This window comes from Monodelphis domestica, chromosome 4 (genome assembly GCF_027887165.1).
Source record: "Monodelphis domestica isolate mMonDom1 chromosome 4, mMonDom1.pri, whole genome shotgun sequence".
NCBI lineage: Eukaryota > Metazoa > Chordata > Mammalia > Didelphimorphia > Didelphidae > Monodelphis > Monodelphis domestica.
Window position 1 is genome coordinate 280,208,360 of NC_077230.1, and position 14,331 is coordinate 280,222,690.

Genomic DNA, 14,331 nt, shown 5'->3' on the forward strand with positions numbered 1-14,331 from the left:
AGAGAGAGAATGGTGTTGGAATAATTTTTTAAAAAAATCTCTCCTTTCCTTCAAACAAGCTCAGGAATTTTTCCATAAGTTCAGCCCCAAGAAAGTCACCGTGCCAAGAACACAAAATGAGTTAATCACAGGAACCCAGATTCCCTCTCATCCAGCTCAGCACTTTTTTGATTAGACCTCACTGTCTTTAGTTCATAAGTGGAGCTTGTTTTAAAATTGATTTAAAATTGATCAAATTGATTTCAATGACTGTTTAAATCATTACTTAAGAAAACTTTTGTAATGTTTTTTCCTCAAATAAAAAGGCCATTGATACATTGATACATTGATACATCTCTTCACCACTTAAAGATACGTTTAAGCAGGCTCTACCTGTTAGGATTTATTTTGATATTTTTCTTGAATAACCCTGTGGCTATATCAGAAAACTGAATGATAGGTAAATTATATTCTAATATGCTAAAAATCTAATAAAATTAGCAATTCCTATTACTTAAAACTGGGTGGAAAAGAGAGAACTATGGTTTTCTTTAAAACAGAAATTAAACTGCCTTCTACAAATGAACATGAAAAACTTTAAAACATTAGAATATGTAGCAATTTCAGTTAGTTTTCATTTTTGTTTATTCATAGGCTGGAAAAAAACACAAGCTTTTATGCTTTTTCAATTTAGAGTAATTGTTGAAAAATTTAAAAATAAATAATCTAGAGGTGCTTCTAGGAATTCCCTTAAATTTCCCCTTCCTTATAGCTTATGGTTTGTTCTGCCCTATATTTGAAATTTTTAAAAATTATTTGTTTGTTTATTATGTTAAAATTGCCAAGTATCTCATCCCCTCCCTCCTCTCCAGCAGCATAGAAGGGATCACCTGACAAAAAACCCTGCCTATTTATTAAATAATCTCTTTGAAGAGGACTAGAATACGTTAAAAAAATTACCATACATAGTGATATCTCTGAAACTTAATGTATCTTAAGTTCGAACTACATTTTTTTTACAAAAAGTATTTTTAACAAAAAGCACCCTCAATTTTTCAAAAGGTGACTTAAAATGAAAATGTTTTCTCTATTCTGTACAGCACAGGGATCTAACTAGTCAGTGGGGGAAAGGGCTGTTAAAAATGTCATTTCCCTGAAGTTATCTGGGTAACATCCAAACTGTGCTGAGCCTAAACCCTTGGCAGTGTGCTCTCTTTGGGAGCCTTTATTTAGTTCACATGGGCTGGTTTCTGGCATTGACAATATTTGCATTGTATTACAACCCAGCTACTGCCAGTGGTGTTAGAAGACAAATTCAGAACTTGAAAGATCCTGCTGTAGTGCCAGCAAAGAATGGCCCAGACACTTCTCCCCCAGCGTCTTGTACACTGCTTGTCCACATCTTGTGGGGACGGGGGAGGGCTTTTCCATCTTAAGAAAACATTAGGAAATTTCAATGAGACCTTTTGAATTGGTTTATATCTGAGGGCAGCAGATTCCCCCATTTAATGAGAGGAAGAATTACTGACTCTGAGAATCTCCTTCTGACCTCTGCTATCACTCCCCTCCAGTGTCATCATCTCCCCATTCCTGAAGTAGCCATGATTAAATATGGAAAGGGTGGGGATTATCAATCTATCCTATCAACCTATCACAGGTACCTGTGAGTTCTTCTTTCCTCTTGTGCATTTCCAAAGGACATGTTTAGAATTTCTTCTTAGGGAGGCTGTTCAAAAGCTTCCAAAGGACTGATACCTATTTCTAGGCAGAAATGTACATACTCCAGTAAGTCCAAATGCTTAAGAAAAGGTATAGTGTAGTTTGGGTGTTGAATAGAATGCCAGTACATGAATATAGAGACATCTTAAAAGTATGAAAAGAGACTTCTTAGACTTTTGAAAGGAGTTGATGCCAGCAAATATTTTTTTTTCCTTTTAAACATTATTTTATTTGGTCATTTTCAAACATTATTCATTGGAAACAAAGATCATTTTCTTTTTCTCTCCCCCCCCCCCCCCCCCGCCACCCCTTCCATAGCCAACACATGATTCCTCTGGGTATCACATGTGTCCTTGATCTGAACCTATTTCCATGTTGTTGGTATTTGCATTGGGGTGTTCATTTAAAGTCTCTCCTCAGTCATTTCCCCTCAGCCCTTGTAGTCAAGCAATTGCCTTTCCTCCTTGTTTTTACTCCCACCATTTGTCCTCTGCTTGTGGATAGTGTTTTTTCTACTGATCCCTGCAGATTGTTCAGGGATATTGCATTGACACTAATGGAGAAATCCATTACGTTTGATTGTACCACAGTGTATCAGTCTCTGTGTACAATGTTCTCCTGGTTCTGCTCCTTTCGCTCTGCATCACTTCCTGGAGGTTATTCCAGTCTCCATGGAATTCCTCCACTTTATTATTTCTTTTTGCACAATAGTATTCCATCACTAACATATACCACCATTTGTTCAGCCATTCCCCAATTGAAGGGCATCCCCTCGTTTTCCAAGTTTTGGCCACCACAAAGAGTGCAGCTATGAATATTCTTGTACAAGTCTTTTTCCTTATTATATCTTTGGGGTACAAACCCAGCAGTGCTATAACTGGATCAAAGGGCAGACAGTCTTTTATCACCCTTTGGGCATAGTTCCAAATTGCCCTCCAGAATGGTTGGATCAATTCACAACTCCACCAGCAATGAGTTAATGTCCCAACTTTGCCACATCCCCTCCAGCATTCATTACTTTCCTTTGCTGTCATGTTAGCCAATCTGCTAGGTGTGAGGTGATACCTCAGAGTTGTTTTGATTTGCATCTCTCTGATTATAAGAGATTTAGAACACTTTTTCATGTGTTTAATAATAGTTTTGATTTCTTTAACTGAAAACTGCCTATTCATGTCCCTAGCCCATTTATCAATTGGAGAATGGCTTGATTTTTTGTACAATTGATTTAGCTCTTTGTAAATTTGAGTAATTAAACCTTTATCAGAGGTTTTTGTTATGAAGATTGTTTCCCAATTTGTTGCTTCCCTTTTGATTTTAGTTAAATTGGTTTTGTTTGTACAAAACCTTTTTAATTTGATGTAATCAAAATTATTTATTTTACATTTTGTGACTCTTTCTAAGTCTTGCTTGGTTTTAAAATCTTTCCCTTCCCAAAGGTCTGACATGTATACTATTCTGTGTTTACCTAATTTACTTATAGTTTCCTTCTTTATGTTCAAGTCATTCACCCATTCTGAGTTTATCTTGGTGTAGGGTGTGAGATGTTGATCCAATCCTAATCTCTCTCACACTGTCTTCCAATTTTCCCAGCAGTTTTTATCAAATACTGGATTTTTGTCCCAAAAACTGGAGTCTTTGGGTTTGTCTTAGACTGGCTTGCTGAGGTCACTTACCCCAAGTCTATTCCACTGAACCTCCTTTCTGTCTCTTAGCCAGTACCAAATTGTTTTGATGATCACTGCTTTATAATATAATTTGAGATCTGGGTCTGCAAGGCCCCCTTCCTTTGTATTTTTTTCATTATTTCCCTGGATATCCTTGATCCTTTGTTCTTCCAAAAGAACTTTGTTATGGTTTTCTCTAATTCAGTAAAAAAGTTTTTTGAAAGTTCAATGGGTATGGCACTAAATAGATAAATAAGTTTGGGTAGGATGTTCATTTTTATTATATTAGCTCGTCCTACCCATGAGCAGTTAATGTTTTTCCAATTGCTCAAGTCTAGTTTTAGTTGTGTGGAGAGTGTTTTGTAGTTGTGTTCACATAGTTCCTGTGTTTGTCTCGGGAGATAGATTCCTAATTATTTTATATTGTCTAAGGTGATTTTGATTTTTTTTCATGTTGGTAGCACCATCCATTTTGTTGTTTCCATGGAGCTGTTTAAAAAAGAGAAGAAAAGAGTTTATTGCTTTGAAAATGAGATAATAACCCTTAGGTACGTTATGACAATGACTGGTATCAAATGGAGATTTCCTTTTGTTTCATTGATTCTTAAAAACCAGATATTTGATACTTATACAGAAATATTTGAGGAAAATCAACTGTGAAAAAAATTTCCATTGAATGACTCATATTTTTCCATCGACTTCCAATAATAATAATAATAACAGCTGAGATTTTTGTATCACCCTACTATGTGCCAGGCATTATGCTAAGCAGTTTACAAAGATCATCTCATTTGGTAGGTAGGTGATATTATTCTCATTTTACAAATGAGGAAGCTGAGGCAGCTAGAGATTAAGTATCTTCCTCCGAGTCACATGATCAATAAGTATTTAAGGCCAGGTTTGGACTTGGATCTTCCTGATTCCAGAGCTAATGCTTTATCCACTGTGATGTGTTTTCACAGGAAAGAAAATAACTTCTTAGTAATCTGGTAATTGCTAGTAGGGTAATTTATAGTTATCTTGTATGTTCTAATTTAAATCTATTGGCTTTCCCATTAGAATGTAAGCTCCTTGAGGGCAGGGTCTATTCCACCACCCCCCTTTTAATCTTTGTATGATGGCTTTAAAAAAGCCATGCGTATTGATTGATTCGTGGCCAGTCTCATAGAGTACTAAACATTGCTGTGCATCTTGGGGATTGTCTCCTTTTCATACTTCCCTCAACTAATTTCCCAAAGCTTTATATTGTAGCATTTTTGTAGGTACAGGATCACTTTCAGCCCTTGCCACATCTCCGAATGATCTTGCACAACTATAGGAAAATTACCCATTATGTATCCATAATGTGTCTCTGGACTGAAATATCTTGTTCTAAGAGTTGATGCTTTTTAGAATGGACTAGATCTGTGATTTCTTCCATGTAGAGTACTCCCATTGGTGAAATTCTCTCGACTAATAAAGACTGGTGTTTCTTCTACAATTTATAGTTTTAAAGAGCTGTCTTGGCATTGCAAGGATGTTTGACTTGCCCAAGTGGAACTTGAAACCAGGTTTTGCTGACTCTTGAGATCATGTCTCTGCAACTACTAGGCTATATGTTTAATATACCATAATCTGAATAGCCTCAAGTTCCAGAGGTTTTTGTAAAGTGAATTAGACTTTATAAATTCATATCAAATTATGGAATGCTGATTTTGCAGTAAACCCCCATCTTTGGCATCTAGCAGCATAACTGGATAGGGATAAGCAATTTCAATAGAGAATATTTTTGAGTTCAAGGAGGCTACTAATAACTAAGGAACCTTGAGCCTTGGAAATGGCCCTATAGACATGATTTGTGGCTCCTAAACCCCAGGGCTTTTCTACTGTTTTGTCCCCAGAAGAAAAAACTGTGAAATTAGCACCATGGCAGTGTTTTATACCCTAGTGTTGACTTGATGTCTTATTGAGAAGAGGAGAAATTACCTTAGATAAAGTCAACTAAAGCCTGGATTTAGACAATCTTAATGCTACATCAAAACCAGAGCTTCCCCCTGCTTGTCCTTACTCCTCTCTCCAATGTCCCTTTGGGTATTTATTGTGGCATTACCTGTAGCGAAATAGTGCTAGGGGATTAAGTACAGATTGAGTAAGGCCACTAACTGTTTATCACATACATTCTACTGAGGCCATGCTTGTAACATTTGAATATTCAATTTGGCCAATGGGAGAATTCCATTGAGGCATTTTCCCTTCCCCCTCCCCTTGATTGGTCAGGGCCTGCAGCTGGTATTTAAATCCACTAAATGAACAACCTTGCTCTAATAGAAAAGAGTAAATTAAACCCTTTAATCAATGAGTAAACCTCAGCTTTGGAAAAGACCAGCTGGTGGTTGCTATGGCCTCCAGAAAAACTGTAAAAACTCAGCTTCACACTGGTCCAGTGAAGCCATTCAGTCATAGTCATCATCAATCAACAGCCTTTGAGATGGAAACTGACCTGAAGATGAGAGCATCTCCAGAGGCAGGTGAGCTGGAGATGGGAAGGTTAAGAGAGAGAGAGCCACTGGCAGCCTGGATACATAATTGAGTGCCCACTTTACCTACTCGATGAGCAGGATCCTCCTAGAAGAGCCATGTAGGACAAGGTGTTCTCACATCCTCCTACACCTGGTTTATTCTCTTACAATGATCCTCCTCTTCACCAGTAGTTTGACTTTTCCATCGCAATGCAGCCTTGGATTAACAGTCTGTGAAATGTTCTTGTTATTCTGTGCTCGATGATGCTTCTGTAACAAGGCAGAATGACTGTAAAGTTTTCAGAACACTAGAGGAGTGACCTATCTTATCAACACTATGACTTCTTGAACATAATAAGCTTTACATAATGATCATGCATAACACACATAAATCCTGATGGAAGAAATGAAATAAATCAATTCACCTTGCCTTGAGACAAGGACAGTATGGTCTTGCAGAGATTTGCAATGGAGGATTTGGTGCTTCTGCAATGCTAATCCATAAATGTTGCAAGTACCCTCACCTGTATTTGTGGTCAGAAGAGACTGACTAGTTAACAGTTAAGGGTTTATATTATTTTTTTATTATTTTATTTATATTATATTATAAATAAAATTTTTCTTGTCATCATTTTTGATCATCCAAGTTATTTTTAGCTAAAAATGGCATTTCTGATGCCATTACAATCTCCAGGAAGATGATCTTGAGCAAGATTGTTCAATTGAAAAGTATTGAACTTAAAAATGGATTTTCAAAATTCCAAGATGCCACAGTAGTAGGAGCATGTCTGGGTACCTTCCAAAAAGCTCAGAATTTCTTCATGGTAAAATGGTTTTGAATTGAACTTTTATAAAAGCTCTTTCTTAATTTTAAAAAAATATGCCAATAACAGATTATTAAAGATCTTGCTTTCCTTCCTGATAGATAAGAAGTTGCTGATTAACAATGGTTATGATTCTTAGAAAAACAGATGTAGTTAAAGTTTTAGATATCAGAGATCAACTAGGTTTTAGAATTTTATCAAATAGTGAATATACTTATAGACCAGATAACCTTATAGATGAAAAGTTAAATTGCAGTTAGATCTAGTGTGAAAAGTGGGCTTCATTTTTGTTTTTAAAATAACTTACTAGAATGCATGAGGAAAAGGTTATTGATTTAATTCAATAAGCATTTATTAATTACCTACTATCCCTAATCCTATATAAAAGATCCCAGGGTTATAAAACAGTAGATAAATTATTGGCTTAGAAGTCAGAAAGTATGGGTTCAAATTCTGCTTTTAATATTTATTATCTATGTAACAGTGGCAAATCACCAGACTCCCCTGGGTCTTAGTTTGATCATCTATATAATGAGGATGTTTGATTAGAAGAATGGGTTCTTAACCTGAGGTCCTTGTACTTTTTAAAAAAATTAAATTTTTATTTTTGTATTACATGTAGAAACAATTTTTGACAGTTTTCTGACATTTTGAGATTTAGATTCTCTCTGTCCTTCCCTTTCTCCCTACCCCCAAGGTGGTAATTAGTCTGATATAGGTTATTCCATTGCTTTCATGCAGTATTTATTTTCATATTCCCTATGTCATGACTGAAAACCTGTGTCACGCATATAGTAAAAAAGTTCATGAATGAAATAAAGTGAAAGATGGCAGGCTTTGATCTGTAGTCAGATTCCAATAGTTCCCTCTTTGACTGTGGATAATATGATTCTCTTGGGTTATCTTGAAACCTTGTTTGGATGATAATAGTTTAGTCCTTCACAGTTGATTATTGCACAATAGTTCTTTTACTGTATATACTGTTCTTCTGATTTTGCTCACTTCTCTTTGTATCAGTTCATAGAAGTACTTTGCTAGTACAAAAAGAGCTGCTAAAAATATTTTTGTACAAGTAGATTCTTTTCTCCTATCTTTGATCTCATTGGGATACAGACCCAGAAGTATGGGGTCTGTATGCTGGGTCAAAAGGTATGCATAGTTTTTTGGCCTTTTGGACATGGTTCTATATTGCCCTACAGAATTAACAGTTCACTGTTCCACCAGTGATGCATTAGTGTCACAATTTTCCCACATCGCCTTCAGCATTTATCATTTTTTATTTTCGGCCATATTAGCCACTTTGGTAGGAATAAAGTGGAGTCTCAGAGTTATTTTAATTTGCATTTATCTACTAATGAATGATTTGGAGCATTTTCGTATAGGACTATAGATAATTTTAATTTCATCTAAGAACTGCCTGTACATATTCTTGGTCCATGTGTACTTTTAATAACTTTTTCAATATAAGTTGTTTCTTTTATAATCCTACATGTTCTATTTTATGCATTTAAATAGACTATTCTGGGACTCATCATGTCAGAGGGGTCCATAATGCCTAAAAGGGTTAAAAAACCCCTGGCCTAAATGGCTTAATGGGTTCTCTTCTAGCTCTTAGAGCTATGAGCTTTGATAATCACTTAATGTTTGTGTAGCATTTTAAGGCTCATAAAACACTTTCCTGTAAGCAAATCTATGAGGTAAACATTAGAAATATTGTTATCCCCATTTTACAGATGAGGAAATAGTCTCAGAAAGAGGTTGTGACTCACCAAAAGTCATGCAACTAGTACATATTGGAGCTGAGATTTCAAAACAGTTGTATCCTGATTCTAAGTCAAGGGTGCCTTTCACAGGCTGCTTGAGGATAGGATAGAGTTCCTAGTCTCATAAAACTTACCATACAGTAAGAGGATGAGACAAGCACATACAGATAAGTAACATTATTTTCTCATTGAACTCAAGGTTAATCAGAAAATACTTTGTTTTACTTTCTGTTGAAAATATCTGTAATGACAACTATAATAGCTACCATTTTCATGACACATTTATTTTGTATTTCATTATTTCATTTGATCCTCAAAATAGTCTAAGTAGCATGTATCCCAAAGAGACCCCCCCAAAAGATAAAAGGATCTATTTGTACAAAAATAGCTATAGCAGCTCTTTTTTTTTTGTGGTAGCAAGAAATTAAAAACCGTAGAGATGTTCATCAATTGAGTAATGGCTGAAAAAGTTATGGTATGTGTTCGTAATGGAATACCATTATGGTATAAGAAATGATGAGCAGGATGGTTTCAGAAAAACATGGGAAGACATATACTGATGAAGAAGGAAGTTAGTAGAACCGAGATTGTTGTACAAAGTAATTACAATATCATATTATTAACAACTTGGTTAAGAGATTTAAAAGCTTAGTTATTTCAGTACTATTACTTTAGAGGATAAGGATATTATCTACCTTGTTTTGCTAGAGTATAGATGAGAAAGGAGCTCCTTGTAACTCCTGGTTGTATGTGTGTTTCTCATTTTGGTGCTCTCTTTATTCCTAGATTCTTTAGGACTCCATTTGGGGTTTTTCTTGGCAAAAAAAATCTGGAGTGGTTTGCTATTTCCTTCTCCAGCTCATTTTACAGAACAGGAAACTGAGACAACAGAGTTAAGTGACTTGCCCAGGGTCACACAGCCAATAGGTGTCTGAGGCTGGATTTGAACTCAGGATTTGCATCCAGGCCAGGCACTCTATTCACTGTACCACCTGGCTGCTCCTCTCATTTTGTTAAGGTGCTTAAGTGACTTGGGTGGGCTGTTTATACTTTTTTCTGTTCTTTTTTTCTCTGTGAAAGAGGGCTGATTATTCTCTGGTAAAGTGTTCTGAATTTCTTGAATGCCTCAGTTATTATGAGACATCTGTCTGAAATATGATCCTGAAAAAGATATTTATGACTTATATGATTAAGCAGATGAGGCAAGCGTGATAGATTTGGAGTTAGATTGACCTGGGTTCAACTTCTATTCATCTACTTAATACCTATGTATATGCTTGGGCAAGTCGATTCCCTAGACTTCAATATCCTATTTGTAAAACATGGGGTGGATTAGTTGATTGCTAAAGTTACTTGCACCACTAAATCTATGATCCTTTGGGGTCCATCACAAAGCATTTTAATCACTATCGAAACACCATTGAAATTATAATATTTCATTTATGTCTTTGCATCTCTGGTACTTAGCAAAGTATCTGTCATGTAGTAGACTTAAAGACAGTCCGTGAGCATTTGCATAGATAATTCTGTGCCTGTACATGGCATCGCTATGTGCCAGCCATCTTTGGGTATCCATGTTGTTTGTAGAGTCTCTCTTGGCATTGGAAATTTAATATGGGTAAAAGAAAAACAATATTTACATTTTGTTTAAAACCCAGTGACCAAAAGCACAACTCAAGCTTGATTTTGATTTTAGTTTGGAAACCCTAAAGAGAACATGGGTGCTCCCAGCTGGCTGCTAGGTTGTCATGGAATGCCTAAGAAGATAAGCTTTCCTACTAGCAATAGAATGCTTTGGAAAATGCCATGCTTTTCTGTGGAGAACTTACAGAGTAGGTGCTAGCCTGCATGCTTGACTGAGTTTTCTCCCTATACCAATGAAATCATAGATCTGATTCAAAATAATAATTCTTTTGTTTTTATTTATATGTGTACCTGTCATCTCTCCCTATAGCACATTAACTTTCTTGGGCTCAGGGACCATTTCGTTTGTGTTTTTGTATAATCTAGCACAGGATTTGGCCCATTGTAACTGTCTAATAAATGTTTGTTGAATTGAAATGTCAATCAAATGAGGTTGATGTGAAGTTCAGAGCAGTTTCATAGAATTCTTTTTTCCTACATTAGCCAATGAACAAGTATCTGGTGGAAGTAGTGTGTATTTAATTCAGTGATGGTCTTCATGAATGGTATCTTTGGAACAACAAAATAATACAAAAACTCAAGTCCTAATTCTACATAGACCCCTTAAACATCTGCCTCATTATTATTTTTACAGAGCTCAGGATGGGAGTGAGAGACCCCAAGTACTACGTAATCCAAGGTCTTATGTTGTACTGGTATTCTTTTCAAGATCTTGTTACAGCAGCTATATACCTGTGAAGAGAAGCTAGCTGTTGTTATGCCCTTACTTAGTTAAAAATTGCACTTTTCCATATCTGAATTCATCCTTGCATGATAAAGGATCAGAAGAGTAGGGGAGAGGAGGTGGAGATGGGAGGAGATAAGCATTCTGTCTATACTCTAATATCGTGCCTCTTTTAGATTGCCATCAAAATAATGTCTCTTAGGCAGAGATCTTTCTGTTATTTTCTGCTTAAAAATCTCTGATTGTTAATTCTTCCCCCTTCACAGTGGTTTTGACCAACCCTTCCTTGTTTGCTCCATTTGTTTGTTTGATTGATGGCAGACTTATTTTTTCATCTAGGAGGCAATGGGTCCTTTCATTATCTTCTATGAGGTAGGCACCTTTGATACTGGCATTCCATTTTTAATGTCTTGTTATTTACACATTGGTGTGTTCATTTTAATATTTGTTTAGGGTTGGGGGCCTCAATCTTCTTTCTTGGGCTCCCTTTTCCCTTATGTAACCTCTTCATAGTGTTTGGTTCAATGGGAGTGTTTTCCATGAGTGGTCATTATGTATGGGTGAAGGAGAAGGAGATCTTTTTTAAATATACACTAATATGCTTGTCTGCCTTCTCCTATCTTCCTTTCTTTTCCTCCTTCCCTCCCTCCCTTCCTTCCTGTCTTCCTTTTCCTCCCTCCCTCCCTCCTTCCTTCCTCCCTTCCTTCCTTCCTTCCTTCCTTCCTTCCTTCCTTCCTTCCTTCCTTCCTTCCTTCCTTCCTTCCTTCCTTCCTCCCTTCCTTCCTTCCTTCCTTCCTTCCTTCCTTCCTTCCTTCCTTCCTTCCTTCCTGTCTTCCTTCCTTCCTTCCTTCCTTCCTTCCTTCCTTCCTTCCTTCCTTCCTTCCTTCCTTCCTTCCTTCCTTCCTTCCTTCTTTCCTTCCTTCCTTCCTTCCTTCCTTCTCTTCAAGCTTGGATGCCCAACTATTAACGTAAATAGACTATGAATACAAATTAGCCAATGACTTGTACTACTTCTACTCAAAATACCATTGGTTGCACTGGCCATAGTGGTTCCTTGGGATTGTTTTAATGGTAACTATAGAGAATCTTGGAAGGTCAAAAGGATTAATGGATATATAGTTTGAATTTTAACAATCAGAGAGACTGGTCCAGTTTTATACCCTCTAGCTCATCGAGTCCCACTAGAAGAAGGGTCTGGAGAATGGGAAAGGAGAGTGTAGACCTAACGAACCTAAAATCTTGCTTAAAAGTGGATTGTGCTCTTCCTGGCAATCATCTAGAAGCTTTCACTGAGCATTTAAATTAACCTGAAAATATGGCAGGGCAGAGAGGGGGAGGAGAGACATGAGAGACTCAGCTTCGTATATGCCCAACATGAAGTCTCTTTTGCTTCCTTGACCTGATTGCTCTTGCCACACCCATTAAAATGTGGTTGTTTTGGGGGTAGGGCATCAGGCATACAATGCACCATTCAGAGGTCACAACAGAACTCTTGTCTCCTGTGCCAAGCCAAATGATGCTAGAAGTAAATGTCATTCCACAGTCCTGCTTCAGGTTTTCAACACCATCTGTAGAGGGACAGGCTATGATATTAGGTAGAGAGGGAGGCAAAGGTGAATTCTTGTATCTTTTCTTTCTGCTCTTAGTGAAAGGAGAGAAAAGGTTCTCAGCATCTTACTCCTTCCCAAATCCACCTTTGAACTTCCCTTAATATCTTGGAGCCCAGAAATGAGGATGATGCCACCTTTTCCATGTTATTATTAATGGATAAGAAACCTGGTAGGAAATACTTTCATACCCAGGAGCCAAGCTACTGTTTCATACTTAACTCCTCGGAAAAATACAAAGCCTTTCCATTTGGTGGGAGCAGTGAAAGGAGGCCTCTAACAGGTGCCATTGTAAGCTCTCTGGGTCCTGTCGAGATTCAGAGGCCATCAGTCCTGTTTTGATCTTGACTCAGATGGAAAGCTTTAGTGGAGAACTCTCGAGGGCTAAGAAGGGGATTCTTTGATCTCTGTTCTGCCCTAATAGGCAGAACACTCTTCTCTGTTTCCTCTAAGGACAAAAATAAACAGAGCGGCTGGGTTTGGGAACAGCTGCATAAACAATACAATTTGGAAAGATGCAAACAATGCATGGGTTATATATGCATCCACACATGTATACGTCTTCATCCAGACTTTTGCATCCTTTGTGAATATCATTTGATCCAAGGAAGACCTTCCTGGGGAGATACAATGTTGTGCCCCAAACTCCAAGGAGGTTGAAGCTTTGGGACACATAGCTTAGAAAATTCTGCTCCTTTGATGATCCCATAATTAAAATGTTTGAAGTCAAACTGGTTTGTGCCTCACCACTCCACTGAAATTGTTCCCTAGTGACTTTTAGTCAGGCTAGTGATGTTCAAATAACCAAATCCATTGGATCTCCTGGATGTTTCTTTGTAGCTTTTGACACAGTTGCGTACACCTACTAAATGCTTCAGAGATGCCTAGTCTCATGGTTTCTCTCCCCATGTCTCTAAATATTCCATCTCTGACACTTTTTCTGCTTCCTCATGCCTTAATACCTTCATGAGGGTGTTCCACAAGGATCTGTGCTTTGCTTTCTTTTCTCCAGTCTCTTCCTTGGCAATTTAATTCATTTATATGATTTCAGCTGTGACTTTCAGGCATATAACGTACAAATCTCTGCTCCGACTTATCTTCTGACCTAGACTTATATCTCCAACTGCTTAAAGGATACGCCTGAATCAGGATATTTCTATGGCACTTCAAACTCAACCTCCTTAAACCTGCTCTTCTTCTTGATAACTATTTCTGTTGGTAGCACCAACATCTACTTTCCCCCTCTGTTGTAAAACTGACATCTTTGATTTTTCTCTTCCCCTTAACATACTCATTCAGTTACCAGACCATATGGATTCTACTTCTGCAACATAGCATGTTCTGTCTCCTCCTCTCTCTATCCACTTAGATGATTATAATATACTCCTAATAGGTCTTCCTGCCGTTACTATCTCCTCACTTCCAATTAGTTTTTAATATATATATATTATATATTAATTTTAATATTGATAGTGGTACAGAGAAAATAGAGTGCTGGATGTAGAGTCAGGAAGACCTGAGTTCAAATTCAGCCATAGATAATTGCTGGCTGTATGACCCTGGATGAGTCACTTAATGTCTATCTGCCTCGGTTTCCTTATTTGTAAAATAGAGATAATAATAATGCCTACTTCCCAGAGTTGTCAGGATCAAATGAGATAATATCTGAAAGACATATAATAGATCCTTAATAAATGCCTAATAAAAAATTGATAATGGATTGATTAATCCTTATGATTATACCATTCACTTGCTCAGAAATCTTCTTTGATTACCTTTTGCTCTCTAAAAAAAGTAAAAACTTCTTTGTTTGGCATTCTTGGCTTTTTACAATCTGGCAACTTTCAACCTTATATCATAAGGGCTCTCTTTTTCTTTATTTCAGCCCTAAGTAAGAATACCCTCTATT

The 14,331-nt window shown here is 37.0% G+C and overlaps 1 protein-coding gene across 2 annotated transcripts in view; it reads left to right on the forward strand.

The window, feature by feature from the left end:
• BARX2 (BARX homeobox 2) overlaps positions 1–14,331 on the forward strand; it is a 94,744-nt gene that overhangs the window by 24,899 nt on the left and 55,514 nt on the right. The window contains exon 1 of one of the 2 annotated variants that reach the window (XM_007495123.3): positions 4,936–5,869. The exons of the other annotated variant lie outside the window; for it this stretch is intronic. Coding sequence (XP_007495185.1) covers positions 5,740–5,869 — 130 coding nt within the window. The 5' untranslated portion in view covers positions 4,936–5,739. Of the gene's footprint in view, positions 1–4,935; positions 5,870–14,331 lie in introns of those variants that run through there. 2 annotated transcript variants of the gene reach the window in all.